The sequence below is a fragment of the Bactrocera oleae genome, chromosome 4 (assembly GCF_042242935.1).
Source record: "Bactrocera oleae isolate idBacOlea1 chromosome 4, idBacOlea1, whole genome shotgun sequence".
NCBI lineage: Eukaryota > Metazoa > Arthropoda > Insecta > Diptera > Tephritidae > Bactrocera > Bactrocera oleae.
The window spans coordinates 3,120,874-3,142,975 of NC_091538.1; the positions used below are offsets into that span (position 1 = coordinate 3,120,874).

Sequence of the window (22,102 nt, forward strand, 5' to 3'; positions counted from 1 at the left end):
ACAAGACTAACCGAAGATAGCATAAACGTTGACATTACAGTCAGGTATAGGCAAGATATGGAAAAGCAAATATATAATCAAATATGATATAGATAGCGATTTTGATAGTAAATCGTAAATACAGTATGAAAAATGTATGAAATTGTAATAAAATTTTAAATTTTTTAATTAAATTTAATAATCAAAAATATATTTAAAAAAAATAAAAATATAGAATAATCAAATATTAAAAAAAAAAAGATATTAACCAAATACATTACTTTATAAAAACAAAATAATATAAATATCATGAAAAAATTAACCGCATGCTAATTAGAGCAGAAAAAAAATGTACGGCCATTGTCATACAAATAAAATAATTTTTGATACAAAATTTTAATATTTCATATTATTTATCAATACTTATATTGAAATAAATAAAAGAACGCACCTAGTGTGATATTTCGATAGTTTATACTTTTAAAAATTACATACTAAAATTTTAAATCGATTTATCACATAGTTTCTGAGTTACAGTTTAAGTGTAGCCGTCAAAATAGTTATTGCAGGCAATCAGTATCTCTTCAAAGGCGTTTTTCTCGAAACAGCATTTTTCGAATTTGCGGCAGTATAACTGACAAAGACAAATGAAATGAAATTTTTTTCTGCCTGCTCTGTATATACCTAATTCTACATACAATGCCAATCGGTTTTTTGATCTGATCAAAAATCTACCAAAATTTGGGGTAAAATTTAACTTCTTTTTTGAAACGCCACCATTTTGTAAATTTTTCATAACTTTTTTTTATCGTAGGTACTTGTACGGACAATATCTTCTAGTTTAACGAGAATTTTTAATTTTTTATTTCTAGGTTTCATCCACGAAAAAGGCCGCAATCACCGGAGCAGTGGAGGTCCTTTTATTAAGCACCTTCGAAAATTTCGTATAACTTAAAGAACGTTTAAATTTTTATTTTCAAAAATTTCCTTCTGTATTCCTGAAACATGTATAAATATACTCTGAAAATTTCAAAACAATCGATGTAGTATTTTTTTTAATCCCGATGTTTTTTAGGCAGTCACACTAGTTGTGCCCCTTAATTTAAATAATAGAAAACTATTTGCAAATGACATCTCTAAAATAGTGATTAAGCTTCTAAGGCGCAATAACAACATATAAAATACAATAATGCATCAATAACACCCACCATCTTTGGATACAAACTGTTTGTATGCTGGCCATCCGCCTTTTCTGTAACTAAATCTGTGTTCTACTAAAATTTAAATATTTAATATATATTTTTTCATTACTATAAATTGTGTTTTTTTTTTTTGAATATGAAACACAGTTGTTTTATTCGAAAATTCACTGTTTTATTTTATGCTTTCTCATTAAGTTTTTTATGTATATATTATTACATTTTTACTTTTTAATCATCTTCATAAGTGTAATTTAATTTCATTTTACATTTTTATATGCGTAAAATATTTTAAATATTTATACTTTATATTAATATGCATACTAATATTAAATTCATATTTTTTTTGTTTTTGTATGGTTTGATTTCATTTGATTTACAACATTTTTTTTATTTTAAATATTTATGCGACGCATTAGTTAAAATATTAAAATTATTAGTTAAAAAAAAACATAACGGTTTATAAGTTGGCCTCAAAAAAAAAAACACTACACTACTACACATACGCGCACTTCTACACACTATTGCCGCAGCATTTTGTAAGCGTCAAAAATATTAACTTTTGTTTTCCTCTTCTTCTTCTAAAAGCTTTCTATTAGACATTAAATTTGCTTTTCAATTTCTGTTTAGCTTAATATTTCCTTGTTTTTGTTACGTTACGCATAAGTTTGTGACGCAGCAACAGGCAGCGCGCAGCGTCAGCAATGTTTTGCAATTTCGACATAACGCAAATAATTCAAAACAGCTCAAATTTTTATTGTTTGCAAGTTTAACTTGTGCTTGTCGCTTATGTAAAAGGAAAACTTAACTTCGAAATGTTTTGGCTTTATTAAATATACACATTTCTACAATTAAGGCATAACGTCAACGCTGCTGCCCGTTTGCCCAGCTTGCTGGTGATTGGCAATTATTTTTTCCATCGTTTTTTGATTCTCTTTAGTTGGGTTAATTGCTACAAATACCTGCTAAATATATTTACGTATATGCAAGTTACTGTTTTTTGTTTTTGTTTTGCTTGTTAATTCTTAAATTTCTCTTTTCTGTTGCGGTATATAAATATGCGAAAAATATACACTAAAAATAAAATCTACAAATAGTTGTGTGTTACATATAAATATTTTGTTATTTATAAATAATTATGACTATAATCGATAAGATACAAGTAAGTTTAACACTAGGCTAATATATTTTTGCTAAAAATAATTCTTAGTATAATATTTTACGAATACAGTCATGTGCAATAAGCGTGCAGCGGCGCTACTTCTTGAAATTGTAGTTTTTAACTAAAAAGCATAGCTGTAATAAAATTGTCAACAAACTTGGATAGTAGCACATGGGTTTACGATTTTTCTAAATAGATTTATTTTATAGCATTTACTTAATCATTTTTTTTAAATAAAAAACGAATGCTTTTGTTAAAATTTTATACTAAAAACAGAAATATATAGCTTTGTGTACTTCCAATAAGTAGCGCCCAGACGGCCTATGCATGACTCAAGACTGCATAAACAAATATATACTTGTATATATATATAAATATATTTTTGCCTGTATTATTACTAATTTAAATCAACACTAATAACGACTTTCTTTTTTGGCTAAAACTAATTAGTACACTATATTTGTATATCTTATAAACATTTTCGATTTTTTTACTGCTTTTTTTCGCCTCAACTTGCTTGCCGTATTTTTTTCAAGTATTTTTGAATGAAGAAAAACTAGTTTCGAACATACTAACATTTTTACGAATATATGAAAAAAATTTCGAATATAAGAACATTTTTCGAATATATAAAAATTTTTACGAATATATGCAATTTTGTTCGAATATATGAAAATTTTCGAATATAAGAACAATTCTTCTAATAAACGAACCTTTTTTCAAATATACGCACATTTTTTCGAATATATGAAAAAAATTTCGAATATACGAAGATTTTTTCAAATATACGCACATTTTTTCGAAAATGCGACATATCGCACAAATTCTGTCGATACTCTCGTTAAATGCTTCACGAGCGTGTAACTTTTTTGATTATTTACCTTGCGTGTTTCTTCGTCTGCCAATATTATGAATATTCCTATATCTGTATATTTTTCATAAGCGTCTTTAAAGCGGCGTGTGCCTTAGGCTTACGCATGCTGTCAACTAATGCCTACTGCAACGCATATTTCTCGCGCAAAACAGTTGCATACATTACAAAACTTTTATACATTGCTCACTGGCTTCACACATTTTACGCTAATTCGCCGAAATTTAGACCAAAACAAAAAACAAATAATAATCTTAAGCATCATTTAAATCACAGTAATGCTGACTGGCTTCCGGTCCAAGAGCACCACCACCTGCGCCTGACAACTCGCCATTGGAAGCGCTCACAACATTCGCACTACCGCCGCTGCCCGCAACCGCCACCGGCTGCGTTACGTGCTGCTCATCGTCCAACGACAGAGCCTCCTCCACCAACGCATCCGAATCGTTGTTGTGCTGCACCTGCGGCGACGATGAACTCTCACCACAATTCGTCGCATACACATGTTGCATGCGACCAGCTGGCAACTGATTCGAATCATCCGTATCCGCATCGCGTATCGAGCTGAAAGCACCGCCGGTATTCGCATTTGGCGATGATGTATCTTCATTTGGTGGATATACGTGACGATGATAACTACCGCCGCCACCACTACCGCCCCCATCACCATCCAATTCGGCCTCGCGTACGCTACCGAAGACGGGCGTGTGTGAAGAGCTGTTACGCAAGCTGGCGGGTGGCGACCACACGGTCTGATAGAGCGGTGAGGCAAACACATACATGTGGTTTAGGTATTCCATATCGTAGGAGGGTAAGTAGGAATCGGTCTCCAATGGATTGTAAATGGGCTGGTACATGGGTGTTTGACGGCAGCTATACGGGCCGGAGGTGCCACCCGTGTAGTGCGGCGTATCATATGCCTGACTGCGTGTCGATGACATGGCATACGTGGCTAGACCCGCAGGACGTGGTGGCATTGTGGCGTAAATGCCACGATAAGCTTCAAACGGCGTCTGTGGGTAGTAGGCATCACTCCAGCGTACATGGTTCGGTGTGTAGTCGCCTTTAGCGTACAACTGCAATTGGAGTACGTTGTGTGTCATTCTTTGTAAATTAAAACGATATGCAAAGCACACACAGGCACACATACATACCTGTATTGGACGACAAAAGCCTTTGCTTAAGTGCCGCGGCACACCCAGCGTGTAGCTGTGACTGAAGCCGACCTCAGAGCTGAGTAAATACTCGTGAAATTTGTTGGGAAAGAACTCAATGTTGCGGTAGTTGTTGTAAATTTCGGGCTGCAGAAATAAATGAAAGTTGTACAAATTGGAAAAAATCAATAACTGTAAAATTTGCTGTATCGATTTGTTTGAACTTGCATCGAACTTACCGTCAAATTCTTCTTCTTCTTGTAGCTTGCCCAATTCTGCGCCTCCAGTATCAGCTTGCCTCCAGGTCGCAGCTGGTTGAACATTCGTTTAAAGGCCAACTTCAGGCCGGCATCGCCGAAATTCAAGTGTATCCACTTGGTCACCGATAAACACAGTATGAGATCATATTGCTGCGTGTCATTTGCCAGCTGCGCCTCGTCTTCCAACACATAATTCTGATGACGAAAGAAAACGTTGCGTGGAAAGTCATTTTTACGCTTACGATTTGCGGCGCCGCCACTGCTGGCCGGTGTGGCATTACTACCATGGCCAGGCGTATTGGTGGACGCGCTGGGCGAATGTGTGTCGTGCGCGTTAGCGGCGGCAGCTGTGACTGTTGGTATGCCACCATATGACAGTGGAAATGACACGGGAAATAAATCAGTGGCAGGTACATGCAATGCTTGCAGTTGTTGTTGTTGGTAATGATTGTGATGATGATGGTGCATGTGATGCATATGATGGTGATGATGATGATGATGATGATGGTGGTGATGGAATTGTGGATAATGTTGTAGTTGTTGTTGTGCCTGCTGTTGCGACGACACGTGCTTTTTGCGACGACGCGTCTTTTTCGCTCTTTTTGTGCTGGCGTCAGCTGAGGTGGCTGCTGCTTTGCCACTCTCGGCGTTGGCAGTGTCTTTTGTGCTGGCAGTTTCTGTCTTTATTTTGCCCACAACGCTACCGGTAGTCAACTTCTCTTCTTTCACCGCAGTTTTTTGGTCTTCCTTTTTAACACATCCGGCGACCAAATCTGACGCTTTATTTAATGGCGTGCTTGTCGACGGTTTGACCGCAGACTCTGGCGGTATGAGCACGTATAAGCCGAGATTGTGTCGCGCACGTGCTACCAACTTTCTATCGATATCGATGCCCAATATGGATTTGGGCGCAAAGTTGCGCGCCACTGTGATTGTCATATGACCCACATTGCAACCGATATCCAGTATGTCTTTATTTTGGAAGAGTTCCAAGTGACGCTGAAACACTTGCAGCCGCACATCCACCAGCTCGTTGAGGTGACGCAGTCCCACGTAGCGATCGTAATTGCCATACTGATACTTAACGCCGTCGGCACGGAAGTTCGGCATTTTTGTTAGCGGCATAATAGCAGTCGAGCTGGCTGAGACATTTGCGCTGCTTTTTGCTGCAGCGGAGGCAGCCGTTATTCCATCCTCGCTCGGCATTGTGGTGGAATTCTCTCCGCCGCTTGTGTCCATCAACGACTCTTGTTCGCCCGCAGCAACCGAGGTGGCGCCGGAGGTGGTGCTTAATGGGCTGGCGAGTCCCACTTCGGAAATTGTTTCGAGTTTACTGAAGTCAGGCGTCTCAACGCGCAACATATCAGCTGTAAATGAAGGGGAGCTTTAGTAGTGCATTTAATTTTCGTAATTAATTGGTTTACCTTCGCTAAGTAACGATTTGGCTTCATCCGCTGGGCTTAGCACATCTGTTTCGCTGATTGATGTCGAGCGACGCGTTGGCTTGCGCGCACCAGTAGCTGCGAGACGCGGCGGACGCTTCCAGGCGCCAGGTTGCGGTACCACGGGACTGACAATCTTATCCATGGCATCGCGGTGGAATTTCTAAACGAAAACATAAATAATTTTCAAAAATTTATTTGCAGAATATTTTTTCAAGCAATATAACTCAAACACCCTGTATATGAATCGATGTGCTGACAAAAAGAAGCTGTCGATGAAAACAAAAAAGGCGCGAAGTAAACAAAATGAAAACAATTAATCAGGTCTCCTACCTCGCAGCAATAATAAATATTACGTACAAATACACTCCTTCATAGCCCACCAACACATATACATATTCGCATTGGCGTGGCGAAAAAATAAACGCACACCAAATGGAACAAAAGCCACAACGAAGCGCATTGACATCAGCTCCCCCTATTTCCCCATTAACCTTCTAACCGACCGAGCCAACACTTCCCTAATCGCCGCAACAGCGTCCACTTTGTTTACTTTTATTTCCATATACACTAACTGTCGGTGTGTGTGTGTGTGTGCGTAGATACTTATATGTATATGACTCTCACGCTTACCTTGTTCTTCTGCGAATTATTGCTCTCGCTTATCTTGCGTTTCCTTCCGCCACCAATGCCCATGCCAGCGAGCGCACCGTGCCCGCTCAGCCCGGCCATTGCGTTGCCGCACGTGCTGCCGCTCGCACTCGACAATGTTGTTGAATTCAATTCCAAACGCAAATCTCGATTGGCGCGCTCACGCGGCAACAACAAAGCGCCCACACCAGCGCCACCGATAACAATATCGCCGCCAACACCACCAGCAGCAGCGCCTCCCACTACCTCCACACCAGCCTTTGTTGCTGTAGCAAGTGTGCCACTTGCTGTTTGTGGCTCTCCAACGCTTTGCAATGTTTCGCCGGCAACGTTTGGTGTTCCAGAGAATGTTGAGTTCACAATGTTGACGTGCTGTTGTTGTTTTACTGGCGATGTGCTTTTGCTCTTTCGCCGCTCAAAATGTTCCACAGTGACGCTCGTTTTGCCCTCAGCGGCGGTCTCCAAAATTTCGCACTCATCGCGCTCTTCCAGCATTTGCTGCTGCTGTTGATAACCAGCTGGCGCATTCTCGCATGTGCTCACCACCATTGGAGCGCTTTTGCACGCGGTGCTCACATTGTTGTTGACACTCTCTCCCAATGACGCGCTACTCTCTAGCAGCGAAGCGACAGAAAGCGTTGTGGCTAATGAAAGCGCAGTTAAGCTAACGCTACCAGCTTCAGTGGGCATTGTGCTGTTGGTCAGCGCGGTTGTGTCGCTGTCGCCAATGGAGGCGCTACCCACAGATGACTGATAAGAGTCGTGACGGCGGCGCTTACTCTTACGATTCTTGCGATGACGATGCTTAGCGCTGTGATGGTGTGCGTGTCCGCCACGTGTGCCGCTGCGCTTCATCGGTGATGTTAGTTGCTTCTCATATTCCATGGAATCGACGGGATCGAGCAAATGCAATGGATCACGTATATTGGGCGGTATGATGACCTCCACTTTGGGTGGTGTTGTGATTGGCGATTGACGTGGCGTGGTCGCCGGCGTATTATTGTTCGACGAAGCATTCGAATTTTCATTCTGCAGCGAATTCAAGTTGAGCGGATCGGAAATATTGCCGCCGAGTAAGAATTTGGTAGGCGGTATGATGGTCTCTTTGCGTACTCGCTTGTCCGGCAAGAAGAATTTCGATCGTGTGCAACAGAAGTGCAGTGAGCTGGCAGCACTGCCAGATTGTGAGCTATTTGTGCTGCCATTGGCAGTGTCCTTGCCATTTGGATGGCCGCCATTGCAGCCGTTTACGAGGCAACAAGTCGTGTTTGCATTGCCTCCGATGGTGTTGTGTGCCGCGCCAGCGCAAAGCACGTGATGATGATGGCCGCCGGTGCCCCTGTAGATGGAGAAAGCGGCAAGAGTTTAATACAGGTGGAATAAGGAGTTCAGCATTTTTTTAGGAAAAATATGTTCTAATATAATTACACAAAGAGTATACAAAACACTGGCTAGTGAACTAATACAACAAAAATATACGAAATGAAGAAGAAAATTAAAATAAATATTTTTAAAGAAATAACTGTATCTAAGTAAACCAAAAACATATTACGAATTGTAGTTGTATCATGTCTTCTACATATTCCACTACGCCGACAAACATGAAATACCCAGCGACAGCCAACCATAAATTCCTACAACTTAATCACTACAGCCTGCTCTACACTTACAACACTTGCAAGTGGCAACGCCATTCTACTCACCTATGCGCCAGCAGCTTTTTGTACATTTTCATGTGACCATGGCCGTAACCCAGTTTTTCTAGGTTAGCTATGGCGGGCGGTGGCAAGCCATTGCCCGATACACCAGCTGCACCAGTAGCGGCGCCAACACTGCCACCGCCACCTACAGCATTCGCGCCACCCACGCCACGATGTCCCCCACCGCCGCCGACAGCGCCGCCAGCATGCGGATAGTAATGATGACCGCCAAGCTGATTTTTGAAATTCTGTATATTCTCGAGGTCGGCTTTACTTTGAGCGGTTGCTGCCGCAGACGCGACCGTTACAACGGCATCAACGCCAGCGCCACCACCGACACCGACGACATTGCCACCTTGTAGCATATGCTGTTGCAGTTGTTGTTGCTGTAGTTTGGCACCACGCTGTTGTCGCTTGTTCCATGTTTTGCCCTTCTTGTTGAGCAGCGTGGCCGGAGCGGTGGCGCGACGATGGCGCACAAACTGTTGTGGCGCGCGGAATTGATGATATTGCTGCTGTTGTTGTTGCTGTGTTGGTTTTGTCTTATTATTTGCTGCATTGTTGTTGTTGCCATTGTTTGGTGGCGTTGGTGAGCGCGTTTTCGGCGCGGTGCTGGTGCTGCTGCTCACTTGCTGCTGCTGTTGTGGTGCGCTGTTGACGCCGATTTGTTGTTGCCGTTGCGTTGTGGTCGAATCCACACAATTCTCACTGTTTACACTAATTGCTGTTGTGGAATCGGCAGCTGCCGTTTGACAAGCGTCCTTACTGCGCGTTTCCATAGTTCAATTACAATTGACTTTCAAACACTGTTTTTATTCGTTGCTTCTTCACCTTCTTTTGCTTTTCACTGCATACTTATGGTCATAGATTTGATTTGCAAATTCACTTTGCTTTGAGCAGCGTTGTTGCTGCGGCTGTGGATAATTTGCCGTAGTCCTCTGCGCTGTAATTAAACAATTTAAGTTTGTGTGTTTAGAGCGCGCGTCTTTTTACTGTTTGTAACGGTACGAGTGTGTATGCGAGTGGCGGTGCCGTTAGCCTAGTACGTATTTAGTAGGCTTTTAGGCGCTTAATTAATTCAATTCGTAGAAATGCCAAGCAATCGTGCCTTAAATGCCATTTGAAAGTGTACGTAGGTATAAAATTAAAACCTTAGTGAACAGAGGCTTGATTGCATAGTTTTAGGCGCTTCAAGGAAAACATTTTAAAACTAAATTGCTGGGTTAGCGAAATTGCTTCATTGCTTGCTGAGTGTCTTTTTCTTGTTAAAAATAAAATAAAATTTCTCTTTATTCTTGTAAACACAATTAATTGCATAACTCTAGGCGTTTGACAATGAAAATAACGGCGAAAAATATAATTAGCTCCAATTTACGCATTAATAAAAATAACGAAAATTAAGCATCAAAACGCAGTTTACCTTTACTATGCGCCTAAAAGCTGGCTATATGCAATTTTTTTTTAATAACCTTGACATTATAAAGAGAAATTTCTATAAATATATTTGGTTTGAAGCTATATTTCTTTAAGCGTAATGTTTTGGCTCTTAACCATCACACGCCTAAAAGCATACTAATACGTCAGCAACCGCACCTCAATACACTATTAAGCACACTTCTCGGCGCTTTGTATGAACAAAATCCGCTTACCTAAATTATATAACGATTTTGCAACAGACAACTTTGAAAGATTTATTGTTTGCTTAAGCTTTAAAGTTTATATACGAGACTCTTGTAAAAGTCACATTGTTGACGTATCAAGTTTTAAGCGCATATTCAACACACTCTACACTGCGCTCAACTGTAAATGTAGCGCGGCGCCACTTCGCGTTCAACTGTTTTTTTTTGTGCTTGCTTTGTTTTACTTTTTCTTCTTCACTTTCTTGTAGCGCAACTTTGCACTTGTCATTGACGTTTTAATTCAATTACATTGACCGATGGAATGTCGTTTACGCGACGTTTGTTGTTGTATTGCGCGCCTGACGTCGCTGGCAACGAGTTTAACGACTGAAGTTTGTTTTTCTTTTGTTTTGAATTTAGTCTGTTTTCTAGTCACACTCGTATAACGGTTTTTTATTATCGTTTGCTTAGCGCGCGCTTAAGTAATAAAACGCGGCGCATTCAGTACGCTTCAATGCACTTCGTAGAGTCGGCTATGTCTGCCAGGCTACTTAACACACTTTAAAGTCACTCGTACACGTTTCGATTCTTCTTGCTTATCTGTTTTTTATCTGACTTTGTCGCTGCTTTCACTGCACTTTTGTATATTTTCGTTTTATTCGCGCTTTAATTAAATTTTCCACGACAATGGCATTCACTTTATTAAACGCTTACGTTGTATGGCGAGTATTTGCGCCATTGGCATGCGTCTGTTGCCTACTTTTTGGCGTGCTGGCTTATACGCGTTTTAATGCCGAAATCAGCTTAAAATTTCGTTAATTTATTTTATTTTTATTTTTTACTTTTTAATTCACTTTTATTTTTGTTCTTTTTCTTTGTGCTTACTTCCGTTAGACGACTTCGTTTCTTACGCTCGAAATCAGCTTCCGCTTCCGTCGTCCACTGTGTACGAATAATTGTGACTGCGTTGAATGTCGTCTGCGCGACACCGACACTGCCGCCAGCAGCCACCCGCAATGCTTTTGTGATTACTGCACACCGCCCAGCTGTAAGGGAACTGCGAATGTAGCTGTGTATGTGTACGTGCTGCTGCTTCTTCTCCTACTAGTTTGTATGTATATTGACGTATGGGCAGACTGCCACCAGTTGTTGTTGGAAATCTTTAAAGCACTTGCAACTCATGCCAATGTTGTTGCCACAGCGCCTGGATCGCTTTACTCGGCTGTCTTTTGTTACTTCCGTCGCTTGGTTGCTTTGCTGGCTTGCTGTTGTTGGCGTGCACTGAAATGTAAAAAATGCCCATAAGGGCAAAACGTGTTTAATACACTCGACTTTATTTGTCTAACAAACAAAAATAACAAGAATAAAAATTGGTTGAAGTAAGGATGGCGGCATACAACTAATACAATGGACTGAAATGCTAAAATATTAATAAACTCTGCACGAGTAGGTATAAATGAGCGCATACATATGCACAGACGTATGTTTGTATGTATGTAAGTATACTCTAGCAGCGGCTCCGTCCATTTCCATGTTAGCACTTAACTGTCTGTGTGCCAGTTTAAGTCCTTTGGGGCTCAAACATTTTTCTGCTGAGTCAACTCGAGCGTTTCAACTTGACAAAGGTATCGCCATATGACAGCAACAAAAAATAGTTATATATATTTATATAATGGAAAACAGCATTTAGCTGGCAAAATCATAATCATAAGCAGCAGCTTGAGTCTCTTATAAATTTAGTGTAGGCAACACATACAAACACACCACACTAATAACAGCAATCTATAGATGATAAACGCTAAAAGCATGCTGTCATAAAGTGTAGGTTCTATAGGCACCATGAAGCACCCGGCAAAGCCAAAAACAAAAATCTAATTTCCTCAACTACTGTCTATCACGTACGGCGTGAAGACAATCCAAATATGCGGCTCATCCGCAGCCACCAGCCGTCACCTACGACAGCCCAGTCACAGAAAAACATCAAACCATTCGCAGTTATCCCTGCTGCAAGCGTTTCCAAATAAATTCCACCCCCCCTAACCGCTCACTAACGCTAACCCTCGCCTCATTTCTTGTTTCTTGTTTTTTACGCCCCGAGATTCTAGTGAATTCGGCGCATCAGCTGCTTTCAACCGGAATTTGGCTGATTTTGTGGTTATAAATTGTTGGGGTATCAATTGAATGTTTTTCCGCTCCGCTCATTTTCTGCCGTTCCACGAGCGCGCACACGAGTACAAATTCAATTGAGTAGTAATATCTCCCCTTAGTGCCGCCTTTGTGCGCTCTGCTCCCTCCTCGCCGTCGTTGTCAATTTCTTCTATTCAATATTTCTTTGCTTAATCTGACGCTTGCGTTTTTACGATAATTGTTGGCGATATTGATGATGGCAGCAAGTGGCACAAAATTTAGAGTATCTTATGAAAAAAACGCTATGAAAAACTGTCGACAGGAGTGGTTTGTTCGCAGCATACACATAGGTATTCCTTGCATTGTCGTTTTTAGCGTTTCTGTCGGTGTGTGTAAATTCATTTCGAGTATTTAATAATATTGGAATTTTAGATTGCATGTTTGATGACTTTTCAATTTATTAAAAAGCTTCTAAGGGGTGTTGAATGCATTTTAGGTACATAAATCGTTTGATAGAAATACTTATTGCTATTAAGGTGAAGCAATGGCGATTTTGAGTACACTTCCTTGCTTGATATTACTAATAATGTCAATGAAAAAGTTTTCGAGATTATACAAGCTTTAAAGTTTTTGTTAAAATTGAGGTCTTTTACCTGTTTGGGGGATTATACTGGTCTTTAGAGCTTTTTATTAATTTTAGCGCTTTCATTAGGTCTTGGAGCTTTTACTGTGTTTTAAAAGTTTTACTTAGCTTCTAAGCTTTTACTAAATTTGCGAAAAGTTATAGAGCCTTCACTAGCTTTGGAGCTTTCATTTAGTTATAGAGCTTTCACTAGCTTTGCAGCTTTCATGCAGTTCAGAGCTGAAAATGTACAGTCATTTCCCTTAACTCCTAGCTTTTACTAAACTTTTACGAAAGTTCAATGAAAAGTTAATTCTAAATTCCTTCGTTTAATGAGCCTAACAAACTTCAAAAGCTGTATGTTTTAAATTTAAAACATAACTGAATTTCAAATTATCTACCGATTTTAGCATTATATTAAATAAACTTTTTGAAAATGCTTTTAATAAACCGCTTGAAAAATTTTCCTAAATTGTATGACTTTCTTTAAAGCTTATGAATATGCTTCCATATTTCTAACATATCCATATATATACTGCCATATTATCGCAAGCTTTCATGTCATACTTTTATATACTATTTAAGAATTCTTTTTTTTTTTGGTTCCATAACTAGTACAGTAGTATAGATATAATCCTTACGGCTATATATATAAATAAAAAAGCTTGCAGAAACTTCAGCTTTGAAAAGAAAGCTTGCCAAATCTTCAAAAAAAATTAGAATATTGAAAATATTATATAACTTTGCAATATTTAAATAAATGCAATATTTTACTGAATTTGAATTACAATTGGAAATTCAGCGAAAGCAGCCTTGAGTGAGCTTTTATTTGCTCAACAAAATGTAAGCAAAAAACTCGAGTATCTGCATTTGAATGGATTATTAAAGTCAATCAACAGTAAAATGTGTTTGAGAACCGACAGTTGGTATAAGAGGTAGCGAGAAAGTGATAGCTAAATGGCATTGAAAAACGATAAACTTTAACCCAATCATACTTTGCATTTCAATAAGCCAATAATTTGACACATTTTCATACAAATATGCGAGGTAAGCGATGAAAATGCCCCGAGGACAGAGATAACGCAACGGGTTATGCATAAAACAGCAGTTAGCGGGACAGGGTGAGGGGTGTAAGCGCGTGGGTCAAAAGGCGAAAATTGTGTAAACGCAGGCATGCCGAAATGACAACTTTATAGGCGCGTTACGCCGAGCTGCCAGGTTGAACGACTGTATGCGACTAGTGGGCAAACGGTATTTGAGGCACACGCACACTAACACACTGACATATATGTCAACCTTTTTTATGCGAAACAAGGCGTTCGAGCTTAAGGCGTTGGTTATGTTTGTGTGTTGGTGTTGGTGTTGGCGCTGGCGCTTATCACTGCTGTTTGTCATTGTTATTGTCAGCTTTACGCAGTGTTTTTGTTGTTCTTTATTGTTATGTTGTTTATTGTTATCATTGTTGGTAGAAAGCTTAACTGTTTGGCCGGAATGCGAGGCATGCTAGCCACTATAAAAGAGAGTATAATCACATATTTACACACACACATATACACCCATACAACTCGTAAAACACAATGGCAACTCAAGTGGCAAAGCCGATAACAAATACAAACAATAACAACACTTGCAGGTATACATATATTATATGTTGTTACGCATGTGTACATGTGTGCGTGTTTTTTTAGTATGTGTATGAGTAAATAAATAACTGCTTAAGGACACTGCTGCGCATAACTTCAATGTAAATAGGTTATAAGGAAGCTGTAAGCAGCCATGAAAGATAGAAGTTGCAGCAACAGTTCGCAGGCGTGTGTGCAACGCAGCCAAAGACAAGGCACGACCGACCACTGCAAGATGTGCGCATGTATGTGGAACACAGTTACATATACATATGTATTTATGCCATGCATTTTACATGTGTGCTGTGGCAACCTTTGTGACAGGTTCATTTACGTGCTCATATGTCATGTGGTTGTGCTTTCGCTGCCACTTCAGCTGTCTTTGACAATGTAAAAACAGCAACAACAACAACAGCACATTCACACAAGTTGACATTTTATTTCAGCACTTCGTTTGTCGTGTCTTATAAATAATAATGGTAAAGTGAAGCAGATATTAAATAAATATGTGTTAGTGTATGTGTGTATATATAAAAATGTATGTGTAGCTGTGTTATTTAACAGAGAAAAATACTTTTTTACTGTTTTTGGTTAAAAAATTGGATCAGGAAAAATTTTAATAGACGCAATTGAGCGTTCAAAAACACCTGCGCACCTTTACTGAAATACAACAAATAGACACACACACACATACACAGACGTACTGTCAAGAGCACATATTATTAAAAAACTGAAAGGCAGCGTGAATATGTACACATACACGCACAGATATTTGCGATAATATTTTGCTCCTTTTACACATATCGGTTGCATACAATGCAGCAGCTTCGCTCAGGGCTCTCTCATTCTTTCGCAAAAAAAAGCGTGTTTGCTTTTGTTTTTTCGCTTGAGTGTTTGGACTGGACTAGCTTGTGGGTCTGGCAATTTTCCGAAGCGACGATTTAAACTTTCAATATTTAAGATAGAGCTTTTCAGCTTAATAAAAATGCTTATTTAAACGTTAAATTTTGTTCACTATGAAAGCTTCTATTCCCTGTTATTATTATTCTATTATAGTTATTATTTTGATGTGCTGTTATAGAACTATCGACTTCGCGAACTTATGACGCGAAGAATATGACGAAAGCTTAATATAAAACAATATCAATGACAAACAAAGCAGTTAAATAAGCTTTTGCATACGTATGTATAAAAGTTTTGCAAATACAAAAGCTTCTAAGCACCACGATCTGAGCACAATGTTAACCAGTTTTTGTGGGTTTAAAAAAGATTCAAAGCTTTTAAATGGTTATATTCTAGCTAAAGCTACTGCATAGAGCTTTCACTTTTATTAACCAAATAAACACTAAACTTAAACCTTTGTTTCTAGCGCTTTTATCTCGACTCATCGAGCTTTCATCTATTTGCATGCCATTTTAGGTTTTTAAGTATTGTTTTTTGGCTAAAGCTACTTTATAGAGCTTTCACTTTTATTAGCCAAATAAACACTAAACTTAAACCTTTGTTTCTAGCGCTTTCATCTCGACTCTTCGAGCTTCCATCTATTTGCATGCCATTTTAGGTTTTTAAGTATTGTTTTTTGGCTAAAGCTACTTTATAGAGCTTTCACTTTTATTAGCCAAATAAACACTAAACTTAAACCTTTGTTTCTAGCCCTTTCCTCGACTCATCGAGCTTTCATCTATTTGCATGTCATTTTATGTTTTTAAAAGGTTGTCTTATTACGATTTTTGCGAGTTTAAGTAATATTTTAGGTTTTTAAGTATTGTTTTTTGGCTAAAGCTACTTTCAAGCGCTTTTATCTTGACTCATCGGGCTTTCATCTATTTATATGCCATTTTTTGGTTTTAAAAGCTTGTCTGATTATGATTTCAGTGCTCTAAAGCTTTCATTCGGATTATGTGAAATTCTATATAGATTATTTAACAATCAATAAAGCTTCAAACAATCTTAACTAAAATAAAGTCATTTTCGTGTATTTGCTATAAGTTAGAGAGCTTTCATTTTAACTGTTGCAAGTTTTTACATATAAACACTACTTTCATGCAGTTATTGCTCGAATCTTTACATTGTTGCAAATCACAGACAAATATCATATATACCAATTTGGTTTATAATAAATCAAAACCTCAGTCAACTGCAGTTAATATCCATACCACCAACAACAAAGCTTTCAGCATCAAGTATGCAACCACATGTGTACTTCAGAAATATGCAACACTATTTTAGTTATCAAATTAAAATTTCCATAATACCACTTCACATAGTTGCTTGCGCAAATTCACACAAAAAGCTGCTTTGTTGCCAAATTGTCAAAACTGCTTAAGCTCATGCCAACGCACGGACTACCTAGAGCACAGAGAGTCTGGTGTTGCAAATGTAACGGAAAGCGAAAAATTTGCATATTTATTGCATTCACACAACGGCAAGGGCCGAACGAACGGCAGTGGGAGCTGCGCGCAGCGGAAATTGTACGAGTATGCTGGACGGAAGACAGAGTGTAGCGACCGACTGTCAGGCAGTCAGCCACAGGTATGTTGCGGTGCCTCAGCGGAAAAGAAAGTCATTAATTTACCGTTGCGCAATTTTTGCACAAACGAATATTTTTTTCACAAGAATTTAAAATAACACACATATCACTTTTTATTATTTTCCCTTTACTTTTATTTATTTATTTGATTTTATTTTTAATTTTTTATTTGTGTGTGTTATTTATTCACCGACTGAGTGCGACAACTAAGCTGAAGTAAAATAAATATATTCTTCAACTGCAGACTATTTACTTACTGGCTTTGTGTACGGTATATTTGTAAAACTGCGAATGCTTTTTTATTGTTATTGTTGTTGACCAAGCAAATGAACGAGTTGAATGAATGCAGCAGATATCCATATTTCACAGGCGCACTGAGAAAAAATATTGTACGTGTATGAGTGTTGTATGTGTGTGTTTTCGCACATTTCTATGCATGGTGTAACGGTATTTTATTTGCAGCTATAGATTTTCATCCTTTTTAAAGTACTTTGCTGCACAAAATGGCTGTGTTGTGTGTGCCAAATGACAGCAATGAGTTTTGGGCAGACCAGAGAGGGGGGATTATGAATAAAAATAAGAAAAAATGTCTCTACAAGGACTTGACTTTGATTGTTTAGTTTGTTTGTCAGCTATATGTTAAAGTAGTCCGATATCGGCCATTCCGATAAATGAGTAGCTTTTCAGACAGACCGATGGAAGAAAAGTACGTAGCTAAATCGACTCAGCTTGTCACGCTTATCATTTATATAACTTCTAGGTGTCATAAACTTCGTGGCAAAGTTAATATGTGCAAGCTATAAATATTTACGTACTATTGTTGGCAGTAATAATAGGTGAAAACTATATTTAGTTCGATAGACTTCCGCGTAAAGCGATCTTTTAGTAAATAAATATTGTACATCGATTGGGTTCAATACTCTGAGAAAATAAAATAAACAACATTTTATAATACAATGTGTCTCGGGAGCTACAAGATCAAGATATACGTAGAGAGAGTGCTTAAAGACTATCACAAAGCTCTGTCGAAAGATCTTCTCCATATCCACATAGTCATATATTCCGAGGAAGACCAGATTTCTGCGGTTTTTAAGATTTTAAAATTTGACTCGCGGGCACATCTCCACGTAATCTTAATTTTTGCTCCTTCTAATGGACTAATCTTCCCAGAAAAAAGATTTGGTCTAAAGAATTTAAAAAGCTCTTAAACTACTAAAAAGCTCTTAAGCTACTAAAAAGCTCTTAAATCGATAGGTCGGCTGTAGAACCACTGAAAAAGATGCATCCCCTACTCAAACACACAATTTTGCATGCCCACATTATAAGGTTTTCCAAAGTAAAGTCTTCGCTGAGTTTTGTTTTTTCTTGTAGAAAGCTTTTTATTTTTTTATTCTTCAGGCATTTCTTCTTGTCTAAAGCTCACACAGTCGGCTTTGATGTGGTTGCTAAACTCAACAAAACTGCCTTACTTCACCAAAACATCCTCTCTTTCAAATATCAAACAACAAACCCACTATAATTGGTCTTCTCAACCACTTGAAGCGTTCTTTGCGCCATCGAAAGTCTTAGGTCTGCGGTTGTGAATTATACATTTTTATAACAACATTAATGAAATTAATTAAGAAAAGCTTAATAAGCAGAAGTAAATTGTGTGTGTGCTTTCCGCAATTGCAGTGAGAGCGGAAATTATATTTGATTTCCAGCTGTTTTTTTTATATTTTTAAGCCGCTTATTAAGCTTATGCGCCGTAAAGAGCACTCAGCCAAGACAACACAAGCAGCGCAGCGACAGCAAAAAGCAAAACAAAACTACAAGCAAAATAATCGAAATCGAAAATTCAGTTAATGCCAGCAAGCTGTAGAAACATCAAAAACCACTATTGGCGCGCGTCAAGGACTCTGCGCTCCGGTCCGCTCAGTGCAGCACAGCGCTCTGTTGTGAGTACGAAATAAACGCAATTAAGTGGTCAGGCATAAACGCGCGTACACACACACACATGTTGTTTTTGCTGCTGTCGCCGCCGTGCTGCCTTTGAGCGTGGCAAATTGATGAGAAAATCCAATTAACGTTTCACGGTGATGAAGTGCAAGTGCGAGAGAAGCGAGTGGTAAGAAGGAAGACGCAAGGTGGCAGCGGTGAGCCTGCCGGACCGACCAAATATATAGAATGTAGAAAATCAAGTGGTAATGCATAAAAACATGAGCGAACATAAGCACAACGCGATATGTATGTATGTATGTATGTATGTAGGTATATACATAGCTATGTGCGCGTGTAGCATATGCCACAGCATAGCTAAATTCAGTGAAGGGATATGAAATAAACGGTAATAGTTGCTTAAATGAAAAGCACGCATGTATGTATGTATGTTTATATGTATGTATGTATGTGTGTCTATATGCACGTATATGTATGTTACGCATGTGTTTGTGCGCGGCAAGTGGTTGTTAAGAAGCACTTTTTGTGGGTGTAAAGACGCAAGGCACTTACAGTAAATGGTTTGTGTGAGGAAAATGCGTTACAACACACACACACACACACGCACATACAAAAAATTACTGTGTATATGAAATTTTATCGCTTACATACGCATGTGGCAAGAAGTTTATGCGCAACCACATAACAAATATGTGTTTGTGTGCATGTTTGGGTGCATTTGACACTGACGTGACCACAAAAGCCAATTTCGTTTCGGTTGTAAGTTAAAAGGCATTAATAAAATACAAAACAACAAAAAAGTAAAGAAAAGCATACAATGCATGCAACACTGTTACTTGGTAGTTGTTGCCAGCCACATGTACAAATAACATGCTCTTCAAATATTTATTATGAAATTAATTAAACATTGTCAAGGCAAACCAAACGCATACATACATATTGTAGATATGTATATACATACATACATAGATAAGCCATATATGGACTATTTGCAGCTTTCATTTCTTTCTTTTTATACCCTGAACAGGGTATATTTAGTTTGCCACGAAGTTTGTAACAGTCCTAGAGGGAAGCGTCGAAGACCGTATAAAATATATAAACAAATGATCAGCATGACGAGCTGAGTCGATTAAGCCATTTCCGTCTGTCTGTCGGTCGGACCCTATATTAACATACAAGTCCATCAGTTTTTGAGATATCGATCTGAAATTTTGCACACGTCCTTATCTACCCAAGAAGCTGTTTATTTGTCGGAATGGTCGATATCGGAACACTATAGCATATAGCTGTCATACAAACTGAGCGATTCAAATCAAGTCCTTGTATGGAAAGCTTTTTTATTTGACAATATATCTTTAAGAAATTTGGCAAAATTAAATTTCTAAGATAACGCTACAATCTCAGTATAAATTTTTCAGATCGAATCACTATAGCATACAGCTGCCGATCAAAATCAAGTTCTTGTATAAAATTTTTTTCATTTGTGAAGGGTATTCTAGCTTTATATGTAAGTAGAACATCATAGATCAATAAATATATATAACTCAAATGAATTATATATTCTTTCAGCAATACAGAGATATACACACATACATATACATACATATCACCTGATATTCTACATATATGTATGTATATGCATACGTATTTTCATTTTGCTTAGTCAAATAGCCTACAGCTGTTAATAAATCTTTTATTGCCTTATATGTGCAGCAAGCAATTGTTGTTAAGTAAATACGACAGACAAGGTAAATTAAATAAAATATGTGAATAAATAAAATAACTTGAGAAATATTTGCGCAAATAAACGATGCAGCGCACGCTGTTAAGCTGTGTTGTTGCAATCAATAATGTGCAATAATGAAAGAAAATAAATTTTCGTGCTGAAAAAATAAGGCCAACAAATATTTTAAATCGCTGAGATGAATGAAATAGAAACCGTAAATACAATTATGTGCATATCAAATTCTTTGTTATCCATACATATACATATGCATACCTACATATGTAGCATATGTAAAGTTGTATGCGCATGTTAGCACGAATTAAGCTGTCACTATAAAATTTGCCTTGATATTTGAATGCAAATTAAATGAATAAGGAATTTTTCAAAATCGTAGCGATTTTTATTAAAAATTTTTTGGCCAAACTTATGGATTTTAGTAAAAAAAAAAAATTTACATAACTCTAAATATTATATCTATCACACTACTTTAATCTAGTTTTTAATCTTTTTAAAATTGCGTGTTTTTAGCGTTTTTTTTTCTAATTAAAATATATAAATAAATAAAACAAAATTCGTAATTTTCTATTCAGTTTTTTGTTTTTTTAATTATCAATTATTTAATGACAGTCAAACCCTCTGCACGAATACTTTATATTTTCATTGATTTCGTTTTTGTGTACGAAGTATTGTTGTTTTCCACTCAATCGTTGCTTCGAATAACACATATTTTGTGGCCTACTTACTGAGTCATCAGTCTTTCAGGTATTGTATATAAATGAGTTCATCAAGGATACTTGTAGTAACCTGAACAGGGTATATTAAGTTTACCACGAAGAATTATGAGCGCGTCGATACAGTTGTGTCCATCTGTCTGTCTATATATACGTAAACTAGTCTCACAGTTTACGAGATAACGATCTGAAATATTGCACAAGTAATTTTCTAACACAAGCAGCTGCTCACTTGTTGGAACCACCGATATCGGTTCACTTTTTTATATAGCTGCCATACAAATCGACCACACAAAGTCAAGTTCTTGTATAGAAAACTTTTTATTGGACAAGATATCTTCACGAAATTTGGCATATATTTTTGTCCAAGGCAGCGCTACAATTTCCGAACAAATTTTTCAGTTCAGACCTTTCTAGCATATAGCTACCATACAAACTGACCCATCGAAGTCAAGTTCTTGTATGGAAACTTTTTTATTTGTGAAGGATATTATAGCTGGTGCAAACGAAGTTAACTTTGTTGCTTGTTTGTGCATTTCAAATATCTTTAATATATTATATATATTAAGTCAAATACATATTACTTCACCCTGTGTACACTGTACTGCCTTAAGCAGCAACGCCCGTCATCAAGATAGTCACGAAGTTCATGCCGAACACCTATATAAATGTATAGTTAATTGCCTATAAATGTTTCATTTAAGCGTTCATGTATGATGACGAAGCCATACTGCTCAATTAAAGGGCAGAACTACTTTCTGACACAAAA

At 37.9% G+C, this 22,102-nt stretch overlaps 1 protein-coding gene across 1 annotated transcript in view; it reads right to left on the bottom strand.

Annotated features, from left to right (window-relative positions):
- Positions 1-1,328: 1,328 nt before the first annotated feature.
- The window catches only part of bin3 (bicoid-interacting protein 3), a 110,999-nt gene continuing 90,225 nt past the window's right edge, over positions 1,329-22,102 (bottom strand). The window contains exons 4-10 of the mRNA XM_036374574.2: positions 10,068-11,318; positions 8,422-9,361; positions 6,701-8,057; positions 6,050-6,230; positions 4,605-5,992; positions 4,366-4,512; positions 1,329-4,287 (exon numbers count right to left, since the gene is read on the bottom strand). Of these exons, the coding sequence (XP_036230467.2) occupies positions 3,466-4,287; positions 4,366-4,512; positions 4,605-5,992; positions 6,050-6,230; positions 6,701-8,057; positions 8,422-9,197 (4,671 nt within the window). The 5' untranslated portion in view covers positions 9,198-9,361; positions 10,068-11,318 and the 3' untranslated portion in view covers positions 1,329-3,465. The remainder of the gene's footprint in view (positions 4,288-4,365; positions 4,513-4,604; positions 5,993-6,049; positions 6,231-6,700; positions 8,058-8,421; positions 9,362-10,067; positions 11,319-22,102) is intronic.